This window comes from Castor canadensis, chromosome 17 (assembly GCF_047511655.1).
Source record: "Castor canadensis chromosome 17, mCasCan1.hap1v2, whole genome shotgun sequence".
Classification (NCBI taxonomy): Eukaryota; Metazoa; Chordata; class Mammalia; order Rodentia; family Castoridae; genus Castor; species Castor canadensis.
In genome coordinates, this window is record NC_133402.1 from 217,686 (window position 1) to 237,209 (window position 19,524).

At 57.3% G+C, this 19,524-nt stretch overlaps 3 protein-coding genes across 8 annotated transcripts in view; 1 reads left to right on the top strand and 2 right to left on the bottom strand.

Annotated features, from left to right (window-relative positions):
• Positions 1–968: 968 nt before the first annotated feature.
• Rgs11 (regulator of G protein signaling 11) lies at positions 969–11,778 on the bottom strand. 5 transcript variants are annotated; one of them, XM_074060138.1, is made up of 17 exons: positions 10,073–11,778; positions 9,783–9,879; positions 9,653–9,703; positions 9,460–9,566; positions 8,705–8,756; positions 8,526–8,584; positions 8,090–8,166; positions 7,812–7,893; positions 7,211–7,279; positions 6,164–6,193; positions 6,025–6,086; positions 5,821–5,934; positions 5,598–5,713; positions 5,366–5,453; positions 5,145–5,283; positions 2,005–2,087; positions 970–1,904 (listed from the first exon to the last, which is right to left on the bottom strand). In XM_074060138.1, the coding sequence occupies exons 1-17, from the start codon at positions 10,139–10,141 to the stop codon at positions 1,790–1,792; spliced, it is 1,410 nt and encodes a 469-aa protein (XP_073916239.1). In that variant the 5' UTR covers positions 10,142–11,778; the 3' UTR covers positions 970–1,789. The 5 variants fall into 5 exon arrangements, with proteins under 5 accessions (XP_073916240.1, XP_073916242.1, XP_073916243.1 ...); XM_074060139.1 differs by lacking the exon at positions 6,164–6,193 and having other exon boundaries at positions 969–1,904; XM_074060140.1 differs by lacking the exon at positions 9,653–9,703.
• Positions 11,779–13,977: 2,199 nt separating this feature from the next.
• On the top strand, positions 13,978–17,646 carry Pdia2 (protein disulfide isomerase family A member 2). Its single transcript, XM_020176254.2, has 11 exons — positions 13,978–14,041; positions 14,125–14,854; positions 15,488–15,694; positions 15,762–15,895; positions 15,969–16,106; positions 16,174–16,290; positions 16,368–16,691; positions 16,790–16,910; positions 16,998–17,179; positions 17,269–17,391; positions 17,527–17,646. Exons 2-11 carry the CDS (start codon positions 14,233–14,235, stop codon positions 17,569–17,571), a joined length of 2,013 nt encoding a protein of 670 aa, XP_020031843.2. The 5' UTR covers positions 13,978–14,041; positions 14,125–14,232; the 3' UTR covers positions 17,572–17,646.
• Positions 17,647–17,966: 320 nt separating this feature from the next.
• Positions 17,967–19,524, bottom strand: part of Axin1 (axin 1) — a 49,276-nt gene continuing 47,718 nt past the window's right edge. For both annotated transcript variants that reach the window (XM_020176799.2, XM_074059955.1), the window contains one exon: positions 17,967–18,816. In XM_020176799.2, coding sequence (XP_020032388.1) covers positions 18,690–18,816 — 127 coding nt within the window. In that variant the 3' untranslated portion in view covers positions 17,967–18,689. The remainder of the gene's footprint in view (positions 18,817–19,524) is intronic.

The window sequence follows — 19,524 nt, forward strand, 5'->3', positions numbered from 1 at the left end:
AGGACAGGCACCAACCCCGAGAACATGAAGCTCCATCTGGGACAGATGGAGTGTGGTCTCAGCACCCTTGTATTCTCCATGGAGGGGACAGAGTTAGCCCTGGCCACCGGAGGGGCAGGAGGAATCTGGGAGGGCTTTTTGGAGGTGAGCTTGGCCTGAGAATGCATTACTGTCCTTTGGAGAGCCTTGCATGAATTTGCTGTGGTGGTTAAGTAGCAGCCTTGCCTCACAGCTGCTCAGGCAAAGCCTTCTTGGTTTTGGGAAAGCCTGGGTGTGGACAAGGGAAGAGGCAGAGTGGGTGGGTGTCCTCATGCCAGGAAGTGGGTCCCTTGTCCCTAAGAAAAAAGGTAATCCAGTTCACACATCCCTCAGCACAGATGAGCCATGGGGACAGGTTGCCTTTGTGAAAACCTTCAGGGGGCAATGGGGAGTTGCCCCTGGGGCTGCAAGAGCCCAAAAGGATGCTGCCCCAGGACCCAGAGTCAGCTGTGGATGGAGGTGCACCCCACAGGTCACCTGAAGACAAGGAGCCTGTGTTCGAGAGTTAAAGTGCCAGCAGAATGTCCCTCCCTTACTCCCAGAGTGCGCGTGGACACTGGGGCTCTGTCCGTGGTGTTTCCCCCTGTCGTTCTGGGGCCACAGAGCAGCTAAGCACAACCGCCCCAGGGGACTTTGGGTCAGTGGTGGGAGCCCCTCCCCCCACAGCTCCCTTGACAGCTTCCTGGCTCTGTTGGTGTGCTCATACACCTTGCTTACCTGGGTGCCAAAGCACAGACTATGCTTCACTGTCTCTTCACTTGTTCCCCAAGTCTGCGTACGGAGGTCCAGCTGAAGCTGAGAAGGCCAGGTCCCTCCACAGGAGTGCTTTCCCACCTGAACCATGCCATCGGTCTTTGCTTCCTACCACATTACATATACCACGCCCTCACCTCACACAACACACACAAGCAGCACACCACACATGCATACAGGCCACAAGCTGGACCCGTGGCAGGATGGGCCCAGAGCAAGGGCCCAAGTTTTATTTCTGTGCAGAAGAGGGTGGGGCCAAGCCCTGTGGGTGGGGCAGCATCAAGAAAGGTGCCAGCCTGCACCTTCATTCTACTTCTGGCATGATGGCAGGGAGCACTTCAGGGAGGGGGAATCATGACAGTGGCACAAAGGATGGCTTGGACAGGAACACTGTGTACCAGCTCCACCACACGAGTGGGAGCATCATGGTCAAGCCAACAACATGGAGTCACCTATGTACAAATCTGGTATAGAAGCAAGGGCCAGATGGAAAAGGACACCATGTGCAACAGGTGAAGGTGGTACCTGCTGGCACAGTCTGCTTAGTGAGAAGACACTCAACCTGTCCTCAGTTGAAATAGGGTCACGGGGGTGGTGACAGAGCTCTCCTGAACAGGCAGGGTACCCCTAGACCTTTGGTTCCTCTTCACATGAAAAGTGTGTGTACCTGACTAACTTAAATGACACCCAATGCTGAACTGAAGACCACAGAATGCCAGTGATCTGAGGGGCCTTGGCCTCACCCTTCTTCCTGTGACGGATCCTGCCCCAGCCAACCTGAGCCAATGAACTCCCTCCCTGGGAATCAGCTGGATCATTTCCTTCTGGACAGGGGAGGGTTTATCTGGTGAGAGGCTTCTGCCTTACTGTGGTGTGACTAGGACCTCTGGGCACTGGGACATTAGTGCTGGGGACTCGGCAGTGCTCAGGGAAGTGTGACCCCAGAGTCACACAGGGTGTGGGGCAGCAGGGCAAGAGGCAATGAGGTGAGCTCCATCTAGGCCTTCCTATCACCACCTGTAGGGCTGCTGGCTGCAGTGGGCTCCTCAGAGGTTGGAAGGAGAGCAAGGCTGGGGCTTGCATGCCAAGGCTTCCGCATGAATGGGAATGCTCTGTGGGTGAGAAGGGACTGAGGGCAGGTGGCTAGAGGGCCCTGTCCCCCCTCTGCAGGGGCCTCACCATCTGTGGACACAGGGCACTGCCTGGGCTCACCTCCGCCTTGTCTCTAGTGGGATCACAGCATCTGTCAGCAGGCCCTTATACGTGTCAGACTTCAGGAACCTCGGGTAGGAGTCCTGCAAGAGACAACATCCAGCTCCCTATTCTACTCCTTACCTCTTAGCCAGGTCCAGCCAAGCATAGGCCTCAAGAACATGGTAGTTGGAGCAACCATTGCAGACCTGCCCGAACCAAGTTGGTCAGACCCAGTGGGCCATAAGAGCAAAAGATGGGCAAGAGGTACTGCGTCCACACATGGAGGTGGAACCTACAGCCAGGAGTAAGAAGCCGGAGTATCTATATCTCTAAAGAGGGGGGAAAGGATATGGGGTCAAACTGCACAGTGTTAGTAGAGAGGATCCTGTGGCCAGCATTGCTTGTATTTTCAAAGGAAGAGAAATAATAAATTTTGAATTATTAACTCTAGTGGAAAGGAGGGGCTAGGATATAAGCTAGATTTATTTAAGTGTGCCTTGCTCTATAGATTGAACTTGGAAACTAGATATTTTACATAATTAAAAAATAATGCTGGGCGCTGATGGCTCACATCTATAAATCCTAGCTGCTCAGGAGGCAGAGATCAAGAGAATCATGGTTCAAAGCCAGTCCCCAGCAAATAGTTCGTGAGACCCTATGTTGAAAATATGCAACACAAAAAGGGCTGGTGTAGTCGCTCAAGCAGTAAGAGCATCTGCCTAGAAAGTGTCAGGCCCTGAGTTCAAACCCCAGGACTACCAGTAAAGAGACCAGGCATGATGGTGCAGAAGTGGGAGGATAGTAAGTTCAAGGCTATCCAGGGAAGTTATGGAGACCTTATCTCAAAAACAAAACAACGGACTGAGGGCTTAATTCAAGTTAAGTAGGTGATGCAAGCCCTGGGTTCAATCTTCAATAATACACACAAAGCAATTCCCAGACATTGAAAGTAGAGTGGCAGAAGTCACGCGTGGCAGAACTATTCAAGGCAAATTGAGTTGGATGCATACAAAAGGAAAAACTAAGTTTTCAGTGGCGGAGGAGTGAAGGGCAGTGCTGTGCTGCTTGGTGGAGAAGTAAGGAGAGAAAAGCAATGGCATCACCACCTGCAGAAGCCAGGTTTCATCATGGGTGAGAGGAGGCAGAAGCCCCAGGTCAAAGAGGCTGAGAAGTCTCTAACCTCAATGCAAATTGGAAGTGCCAGTGTGCACTCCTGATACTTATTTTGGGTCTGGGGATTGAATTCAGGGCTTTGTGCTTGCTGGGCAGGTGGTCTACCACTTGAGCCACACCACCAGCCCTTTTTGCATTAGTTATTTTTCAGATAGGATCTCATGCTTTTTTGCCCCAACCAGCCTGGACTTTAATCCTCCAACCTATGCCTCCCAAGTATGTAGGATTACAGGCATGTACCACCATGCCCATCCCATGGCATCTTACCTAAAACATGCATACTATTAGGGCACGAGGAGGCATGCCTGAATTCTCAGCACGCAAGAGGCTGAAGCAAGAGATCCAGGGTTCAAGGCCATATTGGGTTACATAGTGGGACCTGCCTCAATTTTTTTTTCTAAATAAACATGCTGTGGTTCAAGCCAGGATCTTAGATACTTGGGAAGCAGAGATGGAGAGGATTGAGGTTTGAGAACCTCATCTTAACCAATAGAAGATGGGTGTGGTGGCAATGCTCCTGTCGTTCTATGGCGGGAAGCATAAATAGTATGAGATCCAGGCTGACCTAGCCATAAAATGAAACTCTTAAAAATAACCCCAGTACCGCCAAAAGATAACACTCAAAATAAAACATGCATACTTTTAGTTGTGCTCCTTGAAAGGCCTGGAAGCTGGCATCCCAGGAACAAGGAACGCCTCTGGTGCACAGGTTAGAACTTTTAAATGCCACCCCTGCAAAGGGCCAGGGCTTAGGGCTTCCTGTGGCAAAGCAGAGTCCAGGTATGGGCAGGACAAGTCTATGTACCAGAGAGCAGGTGGCCACACTGCTTAATAATGACTAAAAGTGGACAAGGTGTCTTGACCTTGTAGTCACAGCTGTTCAGCTGAGATGGGAGGATGGGATGATCCAGGAGTTGAAGGCCAGCCCAGACAAAATGAGACCCTATCTCAAAAAATGAATAATGATTGTGGACAGAAACCCATTGAATATGTTGAAATTAGTGAGTTTAAGATGGGATTAACATACAAATCTCACTGAGCACTCTGGACAGCATTAAGGGTCCAAACTTTTTTTTCTTCCTTCAGTACTGGAGATTGAATTCAGAATCCAGGACCTCACACAAGCTCTGTCCCAGCTGAGCCTCATTCCTAGCCCTCATTTTGTTTTTGAAACAGGTTCCCTAAATTTGTCCAGGCTGGCTTTGCACTGAAGATCCCCCCCTGCCTCTGCCTCTCCAGTAGGCAGTAGGGATTATGGGTGTGCACCACTGTTCCTGGCTCCAAACCATTATTATTGGTGGTACTGGGGTTTGAACTCAGGACCTCATGACTGTTAGGCAGGAACTCTTAACACTTGAGCAACTCCACCAGTGCAAATCATTATTCTTTCCTATTTTTTTTTGCAGTGTGGGGGAGTGCTAGGGTTTGAACACAGGGCCTCACACTTACTAGGCAGGTCCTCTACCACTTGAGCCACTCTGTCAGTTCCAAATCAATATTTGTGTGTGTGTGGGGGGGGTAACCAGGGTTTGAACTCAAGGCCTTCACCATGAACCATTCCACCAGCCCTTTTTTTGTGATTTTTTTTTTTTTTTGAGATAGTGTCTCACAAGCTATCTGCCTAGGCTAGCTTCAAAGCGTGATCGTCCTTGATCTCTGCCTCCTGAGTAGCTAGGATTACAGGTGTGAGCCACCAGCGCCTGGCTCCAAATCATTATTCTTAAAAGTGATTAATCAGCATTAACTCTGGACAACTTGAGTGCATGGAAGTGTGCAACCACACACAAGGAGACAGCCGTGGGGTTGAAACATCTCCACACTACAGTCTAATGAGACCAGGACTGAGTGTAGAAGGCCGTGCATGGCTCTGATGAGGAACATGACAAACACCGCCTGCCCCCTGAAGTAAGGGTTCTTGACAAAAGCCAGATAGCTGAAGATGAATCCGAAGGGCTCTAATGAGTGGAGACAGAGCTGTTGCCCACCTTCTTCATGAGCATGTAGATGTGCAGTTGTGCGTCATCCAGAACATAGCGGTGGGGCTCACGCAGCCCCTCTAGGGTCCGCTCCATTGTCTGGCTGTCAATGTTGACCCATCGGGCAGCTCCGGGGGCCAAGAATTGCCTGGGCACGGGGACAGCACCAGTGGGTCCAGGCTAGGCATGCCTGACCGACTGCCAACCAGTGCCCACCCCATCCTACTCACTGGTACACAGCGTCCACCAGGGTGGGTATCTGGGCTTGTCCACCAAAGCGAAGCTGCTCACACGCCTCCCAGAAGCTGAGGTTTTCCGCTGGAGGCCAGGCATCAAGTCAGGGGCCCATCCTGAGCAGTAGTCAGGGCTGGGGACTCCCAACTGGCTGGGCAGGAAACCTGAGGAAGGGTTCTAGGCAGCAGAGTCCCTTATGGGGCCAAAGCAGGGAGGCGGACTTCTCACCACTAAACTCCTTTAGGAGAAAGTCCATGAAGTGGGCCCGCCCCACAGGGTCGTCCAGGAGCTCCCGGAAGCTGAAGCCCCATCGCTCCACTCTGAGCTTTGTGGGTGCAGCCACCCTGGGAAAAGAGGGGTGGAGGCAGGGGACAGGTTGGGATGCTGATCCTAATACCAGTCCCCAGGTAGGAAACACACTTGCAGTGTCACGCTCATGCCCAGGGCTTACGTGGGTGCATTCATGGCCCAGTAGGTAATGTCCTCTGTGATCCAGGGGTTGCTGGGCAGACACCCTGACATGATGGGGTCATGTGGGCCACGCTGACTGCTGAACTTCAGGTACCTGGGGTTGCCAGGGGCCAGTGCAGACAGGTTTCAGAGGTGAGGAGGCTCCAGAAAGAGTCTGGGCTGGGGGGTCCCCCCACACACTCACGCCTCAAGGCAGATAGAGGACTTCACCCGGGTCCTGCCCAGCGCCTTCCTGTAACACTCAATCTACAACATCGAGCTGCAAGTTGGAACCTGGGTTTGGATATGGGCATCTCCCCACTCCATCCTCACCCAGGACCTACCTCCTGTTTATAGAAATCCGAGCTCTGGGTCTAGAAGGGCACAGGTAGCTATAGTTACAAGGCAGGAAATCCCACCTCCCCACCTCCCACAGGACTGAGCAGAAAACAGCCCCCTGACTCCCCCTAACCTCAGAGACCCATCGTCTAACCCTAACCCTAGGAGGCCTCTTGAAGCCTTTCATCAATGGCTTTCAGAATGTTCCATGGAACCCCCAGGGTCTTCAAGTTGCCTTGAAGGTCCCCAATTGTGATTAACTTGTCATATTTTCAAATGTATTTATTCTTTTTAACAACATATACAGGAGAAATCCTACTTCTGGGATCACACTGGGAAGGAAAAGGTTTAACTCAGAACCCAGCAGCCCTCCAGACAGCTCCTCATGGCTGGGCTGCAGAAGCTGAACCCAGTAGCCTGACCGACCAGGGTCCTGATTCTCCACAACCAGCACTGGGTATGAAGTTGTAAGTGGAGGATGCTCTGATTTCTGATTTTTGTCCCACATCTTTGATTGCCTTTATATACAGAAGAGTTAGAGGGCTGAAATTAGCAAGAAGGCCCATCAGTGAGACACACGTGATCTGCTCTAGAGTGTGGGTGTGGGTGGGACTGATGTGAGCAAAGGGCTCTGCTGCTAAGTCTGTCCTGGTCTTGCTCCCTCTGGTCTGGAGGCCTCCAGAGGCCCTAGAGAGAGGTGGCTGTGGCCCAGGTCCCCCAGGACATAGTCCTGCTTGTCACCCCTACCCCTCTTAATGCATCTGGCCTGGGGGAAGAGCACCCCCTCCCTTGGGGTCATTTCACTTACTTGTACCCAAGATAGCAGATGGGAGGGGAAAGAGGACAATGCTCTGAGGGTAGGAAACGAGGGGATGAGACCAACATCAGAGCAGGGGAGTGGCTGCATCAGGAGCATTTGGGGTGAGGTCAAAGGATGGGTGGGTGAGTGGATGAGCAGCCCAAAGACCCTCACATTGGGTGGGGTGGGGAGAGCAATGTGTGCTTCTGCAGGATGGCGGCGGGGGGGCTGGAGTGATTCTGCCAGTGCTCACCATCTGCATTTGACGGGCCATGCAAGATCCCCTCTCTGGACCCTGTTCCAGAACGTTAAGGACCCCGGGCTGCAGAAGAAAGATGAGATATAGGGCACTAAGGCCCCTTCCCACAGACCCCAATACCCTTCACCCTTTGCTGTGGAAGATGACCTAAGGTACGCAGGAACTGAGTCCTGACCTTGTCCTGACCTCCATCTTCTCTCTGCTCACTCCACCCCCTAAAGGGTCTCTCAGATAGTAGAGGGCCCTCAAGCCATCTGCCAGAACCTCACCCTTCCCAGGAAGCAGTCCCCAAAACCCAGTGCCTCCAACTGCAGCTGAGCTCAGCAGCCACCTCCCCTCCCCCATGGGCCCTTACATTGGCTCCCTGTGCCCCTCCTTTAACCCTAGAGGAAGGCTGGCTGGTTCCATGGTCCTGACCTGATCATGTCTCCTCTGCGTCATAAAAGAACACTTTGCCTGGTCACCCTCCAGTACCCTGAAAAGTACATCCTTCCCACAACTTCAAGTAGGAGGTTTTGAGAGACCTTTCATGGGAAGCACACTGACCCCTGCTGCTGGAGGCGACCCCCACCCCCTTACTCCAGAAGGGGCTCACCGGGGGCCTGTTCACCAGCCAGTATGTCTGCTCCTGGCACGCGATGACCAGCCTGTCCCCCTTCCTGCGCTGCTTAGCTGCCCTGGGAGGAGTAGGCAGAGGTTGGGGGAGCTGAGCCCTCCATAGCACTCCTCCACTCAGGCCTGGGCCTGGGCGGGCAGCAGAGCCTAAGATGAGCTGTTCCTGGTCCCGGGGCTGTCATGGCTGTGTCCATACAGCTGGGCTTCCTGAGCATCTGCACTTATTGTCCGCTGGGTGTGGACAGGGCAGGGTCTCACCGCAGCTGCTCTCGTGCCTGCATCACTACCAGGTCCCACGTGTGGTTAATCTTCTTGTGCAGCTGGTCATAGTGCTCCTGGGGGTGGCAAGATCTTCCATGGGTGTCCCCTCTCACGCCCAGCTCAGGGGTATGAACTTCCACCTCCGCCTCCCCAGGAAGTCTGCTGGGAGTGAGTGTTGTGTGTGGGGGCTATCTTTCTACCTAGAACTGAGGCCAACTCTAGAGCCCTTTACATGGGCTGCCTTCCTGCCTTTGGTCACCCTAAGATTCCCCTTCATGGTGGGATTGGGCTCCCCAACTGAGACTATGCAGGGAGTGCTGTGTGTGCATTATCTTGGGGTCTGGGTGTATGCTCTGGGGCAAAACTGTGAGGCTCTGGGGCAAGGGGTGAGGCTTAGGTTCCTCTGATTGAACTCAGACTGCTGGAGTCCCACCTTCTCATGGTTCACCAGGGCCCCCTGTTTTTGGATGTTCTTCTTGGCCAGGTAGATGGCTGGAAGGACAGGAAACAAGTTGCAGAGGGACAAGCTCTGCCCCTACCCTGTCCCAGATCCCTGGGGCCACCTGTCCTGGGAACTTGTCCCCAGGCTGACCCCACACCCTCCCTACTCACCATAGTCCAGCTCAGTAGCTGGCCACAGAATGCTTGTCCAGAAGTACGGTGTCTGGTGTGGTGCAGGGAGAAGGGTGTCCAAGACTTCCTGAGAATTCTCCACCCTAGGTACCAACCTGCCCTCACAGTTCTCCCTAAATTGTAGAGACTAGATCGGGCAAGGGGTGTCTCTCCTGACTCTACCCCCTCTGGGGAAGCTCAGTTGACTACCGCCCATTCTCTCCACCTGACTGAGGCCAATTCACCCCTCTGGGCCCTGTCCAGGGGCTGGCTCTGGGCATCCTAAGACTTCCCTTTGGGTTGGGGGAAGTGAGAACTTGATAATCCAAGAATGTAATCACAGTTCTACCTTGGGGTAGGGCCTGGGCCCCTGATATGGCTGGGGAGGGCAGGAAGGGGACTTGCATACACATGTTGAGGTGCAATGATGCCTGTCCTCACACCCAGCACAGTCTCCTTGTGTCTCGTGGGAACCCAAGGATGCCCAGGAAGCAGCAGAATCCTCTTCAGATATTGCCCTTTATCTGGGTCCAATGTAGTCCCCGGGAAACAAACTCCGTCCCCTAACTTGATCCTTCTCCCCACATGGACACTTCCAGTCCAGGCCTTTTGGGGAGGGGGCCATGGATCACCAGCCCAGTGCTGTCATTATGCTCCCCAGCGAGCTCCCAAGAGCCCCCACCAGCACCAGCCCTGGTCTCGGTGGACAGAAGTGGGCTGGCAAGGGGTCCCCCTTGATCCCCATTGAGCCTGACCTGGAACCTGTAGGGGGTCTCATCTGGCCTGAGCGCCAGGCTTCGGGGATCACGCAGCGGGTAAATGTAGCCATGCTGCGTCAGGAGGGTGCCCAGGTGCAGGGCCTCTGCAAGGGGGGCGGGCAGGAGTGAGTGCTCAGCCAAGCCTGCCCTCCCCAACCCAGGCAGGGCCCACCCTCACCCTCGCCCTCACCCTCCTTGGAGATGCAGAACTTCTGGACCAGCCACTCCACTACGTCGCTGCCTGTGTGGGGGAGGCTGGGTGGGCAGAAGCCCCCGCACCCCACTCCCCCACCCCCCCGCGGGGCTCCCCCGCGCCTCACCTGCCACCGCGTGGGGAATGACGGCGATGAACAGGCGCTGGGTCCGCATCTTCACGCCCTGGTCTGGATCCTGCATGCTGACGACCACCCGCTCCATCTGAGCGGAAGAGGTGGACGGAGCCAAGTTCTTGGGGTCAGCTCAGGACCAACAGGCGCGCACCAGCGAGGCCGGGTCCCCGGGCCCCCTCGCTCCCCTCCCCCACTGCGGTTCCTGGGACGCATCCGCTGCGCTCCCGCATCCCCTCTCCCGCTCTCTCCCCCATGCATACATGCTGTTGACCCCAGCCCACCTTGCTGAGGTGTGGCCTCTGCACGCGGGGGCACCGTACGTTGGATGCGCGGCCAGCGGCCATGGCCATGGCGGATGTCCGAGCCGCCCCGCCCCGCGCCTGCCTTGCCTGCCAGGGTTTAACCCTCCGTGCCGCGGGGCCGAGTCGCCCCACGAGCCTCTCAGGCCCGGTCCTGGCCTGGCCCCAGTGTTGATTCCAGGGAATTGCGCACCTGATGGCGGAGCCCCGGCAAGATGGGCTGCCATCGCAGAGCCTTGCGAGCCAGAGCACATTAGGGCCTTGGTAGCCCGTCCCTTAGCCTGTGTGCTGCCCTCAGGGACCAACTGTAGTCTGTGCTGAGGGGTCAGGATGGCGTTTAGCTGCCCTAGGAGGTGTCCCCTGTGAACATGGGGCACCATGCATGGCCTGTGTGGTGTCATAGGTTGCAGTCCTTGTGCCAGGTCCTGTGGCACATTGTGACTCTAGCAGTCTGAGGTCGTAGGCAACCGTGTTTGGTGTTTCTACAATGGCTCAGCACTGTGGAGAGATTGACACTTCTGGGAATGTGTGACCTGGCACATCCCTCATCTGCTGTGGGTCCCTGACCAGGGGTCTCCTGAATCTGAGAGGAGTTTGGATGGCTCACTTCCCCTCAGGTGCACAGGGCCTGAGTGGGCCAGTTGGAGAATAGGCAAAGACCCTGGCCAGGGTGCCCTTAGACCTTGGGAGGGGGTTTTGCTGGGGATGAGGATCTCAACATTTCCCCCTCCCAAATTCAGCAGCAGCCTCTGGACTCAGGGACACCAGTCCAGGCAGTTTTGGTCCCTCCTCTAACAGCTTGGCCACGCCTACCCCAGACTCCCCCAGCTATGTCCAGGTTCTTTAGGCCTCAGTGGGCATAAAGGGGATAAGGCAGGGATGTTTAATGAATCACTGACCCATTTTTAAGAGGTATAATGGGGCTTTTCTTCTTTCTTGGAGATAGAATATCCTTTGCTTCTCTTCCCTATTCAGTTGGGGTTGGGGGTGGCCTTGAACCAGGAACCTCCAAACATGGACATCTGAGTCCATTTCCATTGCTGCTAAGGCCAGGTCTAGGAGTTGCTGGGGCAGAGGGAGTGGGGGCTGGAGGGGAATCCTGCTCCACCCTCGGTACCCTCTCCCGTAGATACTAGCTCACCTGCCCCCACAGACAAGGTTAGATTGGCCCCATAGCTGACTACCCTCTCTGGATGAGTAGGCATCCGCCGAGGTGGAAGGCCATTAGCAGCTGGAGCTGTCCCCAGCTTGGAGTCCAGTGACCTAATCACCTTTGCTTCCTTCAGGGAAAGACCAGCAAGGATGGGTATCCAGGACATCCGGGCTTCCCTTGCAGGATCTCGCTTTGGAAAGATTGCGGTGAGGTGAGGACCCAGCCCCAATGCTGGCCTTCTGCTCAGACAAAGGGCCCTGTAGACAAGGGAGGATCTGACTCCTGGGTATCCCCAGAAATGGGGATGAGGCAAGGATGTTTAAGAGGACACTCAGGCTGGTGCTTTCCCACAGCTTCCTTTACACAGACCCAGGCCTTTGGTCCAGCTATCCCCAGTCTAAGGCCCTGCTCATCCTGTCATCTTCCTTGATTCATAATCCCCCATCCCCACCCTATCCTCAGGTTTCTTTAGGTGCCAAGACCAAGAACCCTCTCAGCACCCCTCCCTGTTTTCTTCAGTGTCCTTTTCTCCCCCACAGGGGCTTTGGGAACTGTCTGGGTTCCCAGGCCCCTGCAGAACACATCCCTCCCCACCCCCACCAGCATTCAGGACATCAATAAACATCTGTTACGGTGTGGCCCAGACTGCCGCTCAGCCTGAGGGCACAACAGTCCCTCCCAGCCCAGCATGGCCCTCGGTGTTGATGATCATAGACCCCTAGGGTGCTGCCTGACCCTGCCTGAAGTTAGCCAGCCCCAAGAGTCCCCTCTGCCCAGACAGGCTGGGGCGGGGGGATGGGAAGGGGCAGGTGGAGGGCTGCTGGGCCCCAGGTGTGGCCCGCGCCTCGCCTCCTGCTGATAATGAGAGCCCGGGGACGTGGGGGCGGTGCACCTGCTCCACTTGGCGTCCCGGTCCCACCCACCCCGCCCAAGGGGCTCCCGGGGGACCCCAGACTCCCCACAGGGGTGTGGCGGCCCTGAGCCGGGGCGGGCGGCGGCGGGACCGCGACCGCAGCCTTGGCAAGCGCGTCTGGGCGCGGCGGGGACGACCCAGTGCCGGCGCCGTGCGGGCGACACGCGCGTCTCTGCGGGCTGCGCGGGGTCCGCGGAGCGGCTGGGGGCGCGCGGCGCGGGCGCGGCGCTGGGCGCGGGGGGCGCTCCCGGCCGGGATGAGCTCACCGCAGTCGCGCCGGGGCTGAGCCGAGCGGGCGGCGGCTCCGCGGCGGGCCGCGGCCACCATGCTGGGCCTGGACGCGTGCGAGCTGGGGGCGCAGCTGCTGGAGCTGCTCCGGCTGGCGCTGTGCGCCCGAGGTGAGCGGCCGGGTCGGGCGGCGGCCACGTGCGCTGGGGGCTTGCGGGGGTGGCGCGGGTGGGGGTCCCTCCCCGCGTCAACTTTGGGGGCGCGTGGGGACCTCGCGGCGCGGATCCCAGCCAGCATCTGACCAGGGATGGGGGCTTCATTCAGACGCGACCCTCACAGGGAAGGGAGCCAAGAGTGGAGGAGTGTATGTGGAGCCGAGGACGCAGGGGTCTCTTCCTTAGGTGGGGCTGAGGCGCCAGCTCTTCACCATTCTGAGGCTGGAGGGCAGTGGCAGGGGCTCGGGGAGACCCCTGCCCCAAGGCACCCTGAAGGGGCTCTGGAGACCCCAACCTGAGGCACCATGGGAGGGGCCCACGGCATTATGGGAAGAGCACAGAGCTGGGGAGCCCCTGGAGGACCCAGGGCTATCACTCTCAGCCAGTAGCCCGTAGTCCCTTGGGGTCTCCATTCCTCCACCTTTGCCCTCAGCATCAGGGAGCGGCCCTGAATGGAGAGCTGACCAGAAGCAAGCTGGTGCCTCCAGGGATGACACTTGGGAGCCTTTTCCAGCTGCCAGGGCCCCTCCTGAAGAGGCCAGGCGTGGGCCACTGTGCATCTTCAGAGCTGTCCTTGACCACCCTCTCTCCAAGCCCCGTCAGCTGGTTCTTTAGCTCCTTTGGGCTGTGGGAGGTTCAGCTGGTGGTAACTGCTCACGCACCTTCCCCAACGCCCAGTCCTCCTGGCTGACAAGGAAGGTGGGCCAACCCCAGGAGAGGAGGTGCTGGATGAAGCCCTGCCGGAGTACCAGGCACCAGGAAAGAAGAGCATGCTGGAAATCTGGGAGCTGGACCCAGAGGATGAGAGTCTGGCCAAGTACAAGCAGGCACTGCTGGGGACTCTGCCACCTGCAGTGGGTATGGGCCTGGACCCTGGGCCTGGAGGGCTGCAACCAGGTGGATGTGGTGGGGTGGGACCGGGTGGGGCACCCTGTGGACAATATTTCTCCTCAGACCCCAGCCTGCCCAACGTGCAGGTGACCAGGCTGACGCTGATATCTGAGCAGGCTCCAGGGCCCATCACCATGGACCTCACAGGTAACTTCCTCCTGTAGACCACAAATCTATCTTTGGAGTGGAGACCTTAGGACCCCTGTACCCTGTCCCAGGTCTTGGGCCCATCACCACCACTTCATGGGCACCGCTTCCAATCCGGGGGCTCCTGGGGCAGTGTCTGGCCCATCCCAGTAGTTCAGACCGTACCTGCCGTTACCCCACAGGGGACCTGGCTGCAGTGAAAAACCAGGTGTTTGTCCTAAAGGAAGGCGTTGATTACAAAGTGAAGATCACCTTCAAGGTGAGGGCAGCTGCAGTGGGGGAGCCAGACGTGGCCCAGCCTCCCTGAGGAGCCCCTTAACACCCACCCTCCTTCCCTCAGGTCAACAAGGAGATCGTCAGTGGCCTGAAGTGTCTGCATCACACCTACCGCCGGGGCCTGCGCGGTGAGGGCAGCGTGAAGGGCAGCCTGGGAGGGGAAGGAAGGTGGGCGGCGGAGGGCAGCCCCTGACACCCTCCCCTCCCGCAGTGGATAAGGCTGTCTACATGGTGGGCAGCTACGGCCCCAGGGCCCAGGAGTACGAATTTGTGACGCCGGTGGAGGAGGCACCGAGGGGCATGCTGGTTCGGGGCCCCTATGTCGTCAGGTCCCTCTTCACTGATGATGACAGGACGGACCACCTGTCCTGGGAGTGGGGCCTCCACGTCGGCCAGGACTGGAAGGACTGAAGCCCGCTTGGGGCCCATGTCCCCCACCTCTGTCAGTTGCTGCACAGGGACTCCCAAGCATTCCCCAGACCCCCAGCCAGTGACCAGACCCCCACCTGCTCTGTCCTGCCCTCTCGCCTGGCACCCTGACAGTCCCATTAAATATCACCCTGTCTCTCCGTCCTCGTGTTGCCTCTTTCTGCCTCCCTCCGCCCCTGAGCGAGGGGGCGCCTCTCGGGCTTTATCTTCCCTGAGACCCAGCCAGGTGCCACGTGCCACGTGGCTGTTGCTGCTTGGTCCCCAGTCCCCTTATCTGCCCCAGCCTTCAGGACCCAGCACCGCCATGAACGACCAGCTCCTGCCTGTGCTGCTGCTGCTGCTCCTGCTGGGGGCCTCAGGCCCACAGGGACAGGAACCTGAGGGCCCCTCGGGGGAGCTTTCTGAGGAGCTCCCTGGAGAGGAAGTTCCCAAGGAGGATGGGGTCTTGGTCCTGAGCCACCACACCCTCAGCTTGGCCCTGCAGGAGCACGCAGCCCTGCTGGTGGAGTTCTGTGAGTGCTTGGGCTACAGGGTTTGGGGACCATATGAAACATCCAGGGGCTCAAGTCCCTGCCCCCTCATCTCGGGGATCTTCCCTGCTGCCATTCTGCTGCCTGAATCCCAGGCTCCCTTTGACGGGTCCTGAACAGGGAGCCCTGGGGCTGAGCTAGGCCGGGCAGGGGCTCCAGCCTGAGTAGACATCGGGCCTGGAGACACCCAGGGGACACGAGGACAACCACACCCTCCTCTGCGAGCTGTAGCTGCACACTGATGTCACTGCTTTGGAGGTCACTTCTCCAAGTGGCTGGTGACAAAGTCTTCAGTGTCCAGGCTGTGGTACCTGTGGCATATGCTTCTGTGGCTTCTTACAACCCTTTTCAAATGTTAAAACCATTCCTGGCTGGCCAGCCTCAAGTGGCTTTGCACCCTGAAGCAGGATTCTTGTCAAATTCTCCCAAACCTTGCTGTGCCTGCAACCTGAGCCCAGGGTCCTTGAGAGTCTCTGTGTTGTCTGGCTTGTGGCCAAGACCCAGGGTGGACCCCTGAAACAGGGTGTGAAGAGAACACTCTTGCTTCCTACTGGGAAGGGAGGGGCTGCCACTGGATCTGTAGAGGCCTTGTGCACTCACAGCCTCGTTCCCCAGACGCCCCGTGGTGTGGCCACTGCCAGGCACTGGCCCCTGAGTACAGCAAGGCAGCTGCCTTGCTAGCAGCCGAGTCGGCCGCAGTCACGCTGGCCAAGGTGGACGGGCCTGCAGAGCCAGAGCTGACCGAAGAGTTTGATGTGACACAGTACCCCACACTCAAATTCTTCCGTGATGGGAGCCGCACGAACCCGGAGGAGTACACAGGTGTGGAGCGAGCGTGGCCTGGGTGGTGGGACCAGGGTCGGGCCTGGGCTGAGCAGGCTCTCCACAGGGCCTCAGAAGGCCGAGGGCATCGTTGAGTGGCTGAGGAGGCGGGTGGGGCCCAGCGCCACACGGCTGGAGGACGAGGAGGGCGTCCAGGCACTGATGGATGCCGGGGATGTGGTGGTCATTGGCTTCTTTCAGGTAAGCTGGATGCGGGGTGAGGAGTGGGGCAGCGCTGGTGGCATACTCTAGCCTCACAGGGCTGGGCCCCTAGGACCTGCAGGACGAGGATGTGCTCACTTTCCTGGCCTTGGCCCGTGAAGTTCTGGACATGACCTTTGGCCTCACTGACCAGTCGCAGCTCTTTCAGAAGTTTGGCATCACCAAGGACACTGTGGTCCTTTTCAAGAAGGTAGGTGGCAGGTGAGGTGGGAGCTGGGATCAGGGCTGTGCCTCCTGCTGACCGTCCTGGTGTCTAGTTCGACGAGGGGCGGGCCGACTTTCCGGTAGACGAAGATCTCGGCCTGGACCTGGGGGATCTGTCTCGCTTCCTCGTCACCCACAGCATGCACCTGGTTACAGAGTTCAACAGACAGGTGAGTGGGACTGCAGGTACAGGCCGGGGGCTCTAGGGTTGGGGCCTTTGGGAGTCACAAGCACCCCACTCCTGCAGACATCTCCCAAGATCTTCGCCGCCAGGATCCTCAACCACCTGCTGCTATTTGTGAACCAGACACTGGCCTCCCATCGGGAGCTCTTGGCAGGCTTCAGGGAGGCTGCTCCCCCATTCCGGGGGCAGGTACTGTTTGTGGTGGTGGACGTGGCTGCTGACAATGACCACGTGCTGCAGTACTTTGGCCTCGAGGCTGATGAGGCCCCCACCCTACGCTTGATCAATGTTGAGACCACCAAGAAGTATGCGCCAGCAGGCGAGGGGCCTGTCACTGCAGCTTCTGTGGCTGCCTTCTGCCATGCGGTCCTCCACGGTGAAGTCAAGGTCTGTTGCTTCAGTGTCCACCTCCAGGGTAGAGGGAGGGAGGTGGGAGCAACTGCCCTAGGACGCTGACGCCACAGAGCTCTTGTTGCTCCCCCAAGCCCTACCTCCTGAGCCAGGAATTGCCCCCTGACTGGGACCAGCGGCCGGTCAAGACACTCGTGGCCAAGAATTTTGAGCAGGTGGCTTTTGATGAGAATAAGAATGTGTTTGTCAAATTCTGTGAGTGCTGAGGGTGGTAGGTAGGTGGCTGGGGGCTGAGAGCGGGGAGGTCCCAGCTGGCCGGACCTGACACCGATCCCTCCCCAGATGCCCCATGGTGCAGTCACTGCAAGGAGATGGCTCCAGCCTGGGAAGCGCTGGCTGAGAGGTACAAGGACCATGAGGACATAACCATCGCTGAGCTGGATGCCACAGTCAACGAGCTGGAGGCCTTCACAATACATGGTTTCCCCACCCTCAAGTTCTTCCCTGCGGGGCCTGATCGGAAGGTAAGGGGGGTGGGCTAGGGAGACAGCAGATGGTGCTCTGTTCAGGCTGTAGACAGGGCATGACCTCAGGCCCTGCTGTTCCTCCTCAGGTGATTGAATACAGAAGCACCAGGGACCTGGAGACCTTTTCCAAGTTCCTGGATAGTGGGGGTGAGCTGCCTGAGGAGGAGCCTGAAGAGGAGCCTGAGGAGGAGCCTGAGGCCCCCTTCCTGGTGGGTGCTCCGTTTTGGGGTTACTAGACTCAAGGATGACCACCTCCTAGCATGCGGATAGGTCCTCTCCAGGCAGGGCGGGCAGGGGAGGGCCAAGGGCAGGGCTCTGAACTGGGCATCTGTAACCCTGTCTAGGAGCCACTGGCCAACTCCACTGTGGCGCCCAAGGAGGAGCTGTAGCTGCCCCACATCAGGCATAGTCGGTCTCCCTGATGCTGGAGAGAGCTGTGTGCTGTGAATAAAGACTGTGTCCTACACTCTGTGTGGTTCTGAGCAACCCTAACTGTTGGTCTGAGCAGCCTGGCACCTGGTCTTTTGGCCCAGTCTCAGCCTTCTGGGGTCTGTTCCTTCTTGGATGGGGCCCAGGCCCTAAGTGGGCTCCCCTGGCTGTCTGGGTGTGGGGCCCACCTGGGTAGACAGGGGAGCACATGGGCGGTGCAGCTCAGACTGCCCTCTCTGTGGGCCCTCATCTACACAATACACAGGTCCTTGGTGGGCCAGTGTGACTCCGTGACTGCTAGACTCGATGAAAGCTAGGCCTCACCAGCCACATACAGGTGTATCCCATAGCCAAATCAGGTTCAAAAACTCTTTTATTTCATTATCCAAGTACCTTTGAAAAGATAATTGTACAAGTCATTGCATGAAAAATGGACTCAGGGCAGCCCCCTGCTGGCCCTAGCCTGAGAAATGTACATATTTACATGGGCTCTTACAAAGGAGGGATGGGCCAACCTGCTGGAGAAAGGCAGAGGAGGGCTGGCGGCACTCCCTCGCCAAATTCACACAGTGGCAGGCAAGAGACAGCTGTGTTGAAGGCACTCGGTGACATGTACAATTTACAGAGGCCGCCACAGGGCCCTCTGCACCCAGGCCCGGGCCCAACCAGGTATAGAGAGTGAGTTGCAGAGGGAGAAGAGAACTTGGTATGTGAACCCAGGGTGAGGTGTCCGTGGGTCAGCCCTGCATTCAGTAGCAGGGGCCGCTAGAAGTCATGAGGGCGGTTCCTGGTGGGCTGCTCTGCTGAGTGGGAAGCTCTGAGTACTTCTGTGGGGTGGGTGGCGCTCCCTCTTCAATGAGAAGCCTGTGGGACCACTCAGAGGGACCCACTCTGTCCACACCCAGAGAGACTGAGGTGCATGCAGCACACCTGGGCCTTCCCCAGGACCCGTGTCTGTGCAGATGTGACACACAGTCCTGTGTTGTCCCTTCACACCAGGCTCCTGAGTACAAGGCCGTCCACTTGGCTGTGATGGCTGTGCACTGAAATGGTGGACCCTGGGCATGGCACCTCCCACTCAGTCCACCTTCTCCACCTTGCCGATGATTTTCTCCTCAAAGACGGGCAGGACAGCCTCGTCCTCGCGCACTTCCTCAAATACCACACCGCAGTCAAACTCATCACTCACTTTCTTGAAGTAGTATCTAGAAATAGAAAAACCCAGAGGTTGTCAAGGGGAGCCAGCTCCAGAGGGCTACCTGCCTCTGTCACCCTGGAGGTTCTACATGGACATTCCCACGGCCTGAGAGCTTGGTTCTGCCTGGCGTCTGTTTCCTAGATGGGGCTACAGTGATCAAGTGTGGTTGCCACCTATGGGGTGAACCCAGACTCATCTTGGAGTCAGGAGTTTACAGTGCTGCACAACCCTGAAACCCTTACCATGGCCCTGGCCTCTGGTGTTGCAGGAAGGAGTGGGTGGCGATGGACTTGGGCTAAGCAGAGGCCACGGTGCCTAGCCCTGGCTCTCCTCCAGCAACCAGTATACTCAGGGGCAGTTTTGTGGTGAGTACATGGACAGAGGAAACCACTCTGAACCCACCCTGGGCTCAACACAGTAGGTTCTGTCAGACTATCAGATCAGGACACACTTAGGACATCTAGTGCTCTCCATAGGGCTACAGGAGCCTCATGGGCCCAGCTCAGGTGAGGTGGGAGCTAAGGCCAACCCAGGTCAAACCAGGTCAAACCAGCAAGTGGACCTATTTGAGCCTGTTTCCCTAGCTCTACGATGAGGCCCTGACAGTGTGTGCTCCCCATGTGCCCAGCATGGAGAAGTAGGCAACACCCAAGGCTGGGAGAAGTGGGCTTAAGGACAAGTACTGGAATCTTCCTACATGGGAAGAAATGTATCT

What these genes read in the sequence shown, in the direction of transcription:
- Pdia2 (XM_020176254.2), top strand. Translation starts at nt 14,233, where the DNA reads ATGTCGTCAGGTCCCTCTTCACTGATGATGACAGGACGGACCACCTGT. An exon ending in AGCCCTGCTGGTGGAGTTCT is followed by an intron (nt 14,855 to 15,487) that starts GTGAGTGCTTGG and finishes CTCGTTCCCCAG; the next exon opens with ACGCCCCGTGGTGTGGCCAC. An exon ending in AGCCTGAGGCCCCCTTCCTG is followed by an intron (nt 17,392 to 17,526) that starts GTGGGTGCTCCG and finishes AACCCTGTCTAG; the next exon opens with GAGCCACTGGCCAACTCCAC.
- Rgs11 (XM_074060138.1), bottom strand. Translation starts at nt 10,141, where the DNA reads ATGGCCATGGCCGCTGGCCGCGCATCCAACGTACGGTGCCCCCGCGTG. An exon ending in TCTACATGCTCATGAAGAAG is followed by an intron (nt 2,088 to 5,144) that starts GTGGGCAACAGC and finishes TGTCTCTTGCAG; the next exon opens with GACTCCTACCCGAGGTTCCT. An exon ending in CCACTAGAGACAAGGCGGAG is followed by an intron (nt 1,905 to 2,004) that starts GTGAGCCCAGGC and finishes TCTCACCCACAG; the next exon opens with AGCATTCCCATTCATGCGGA.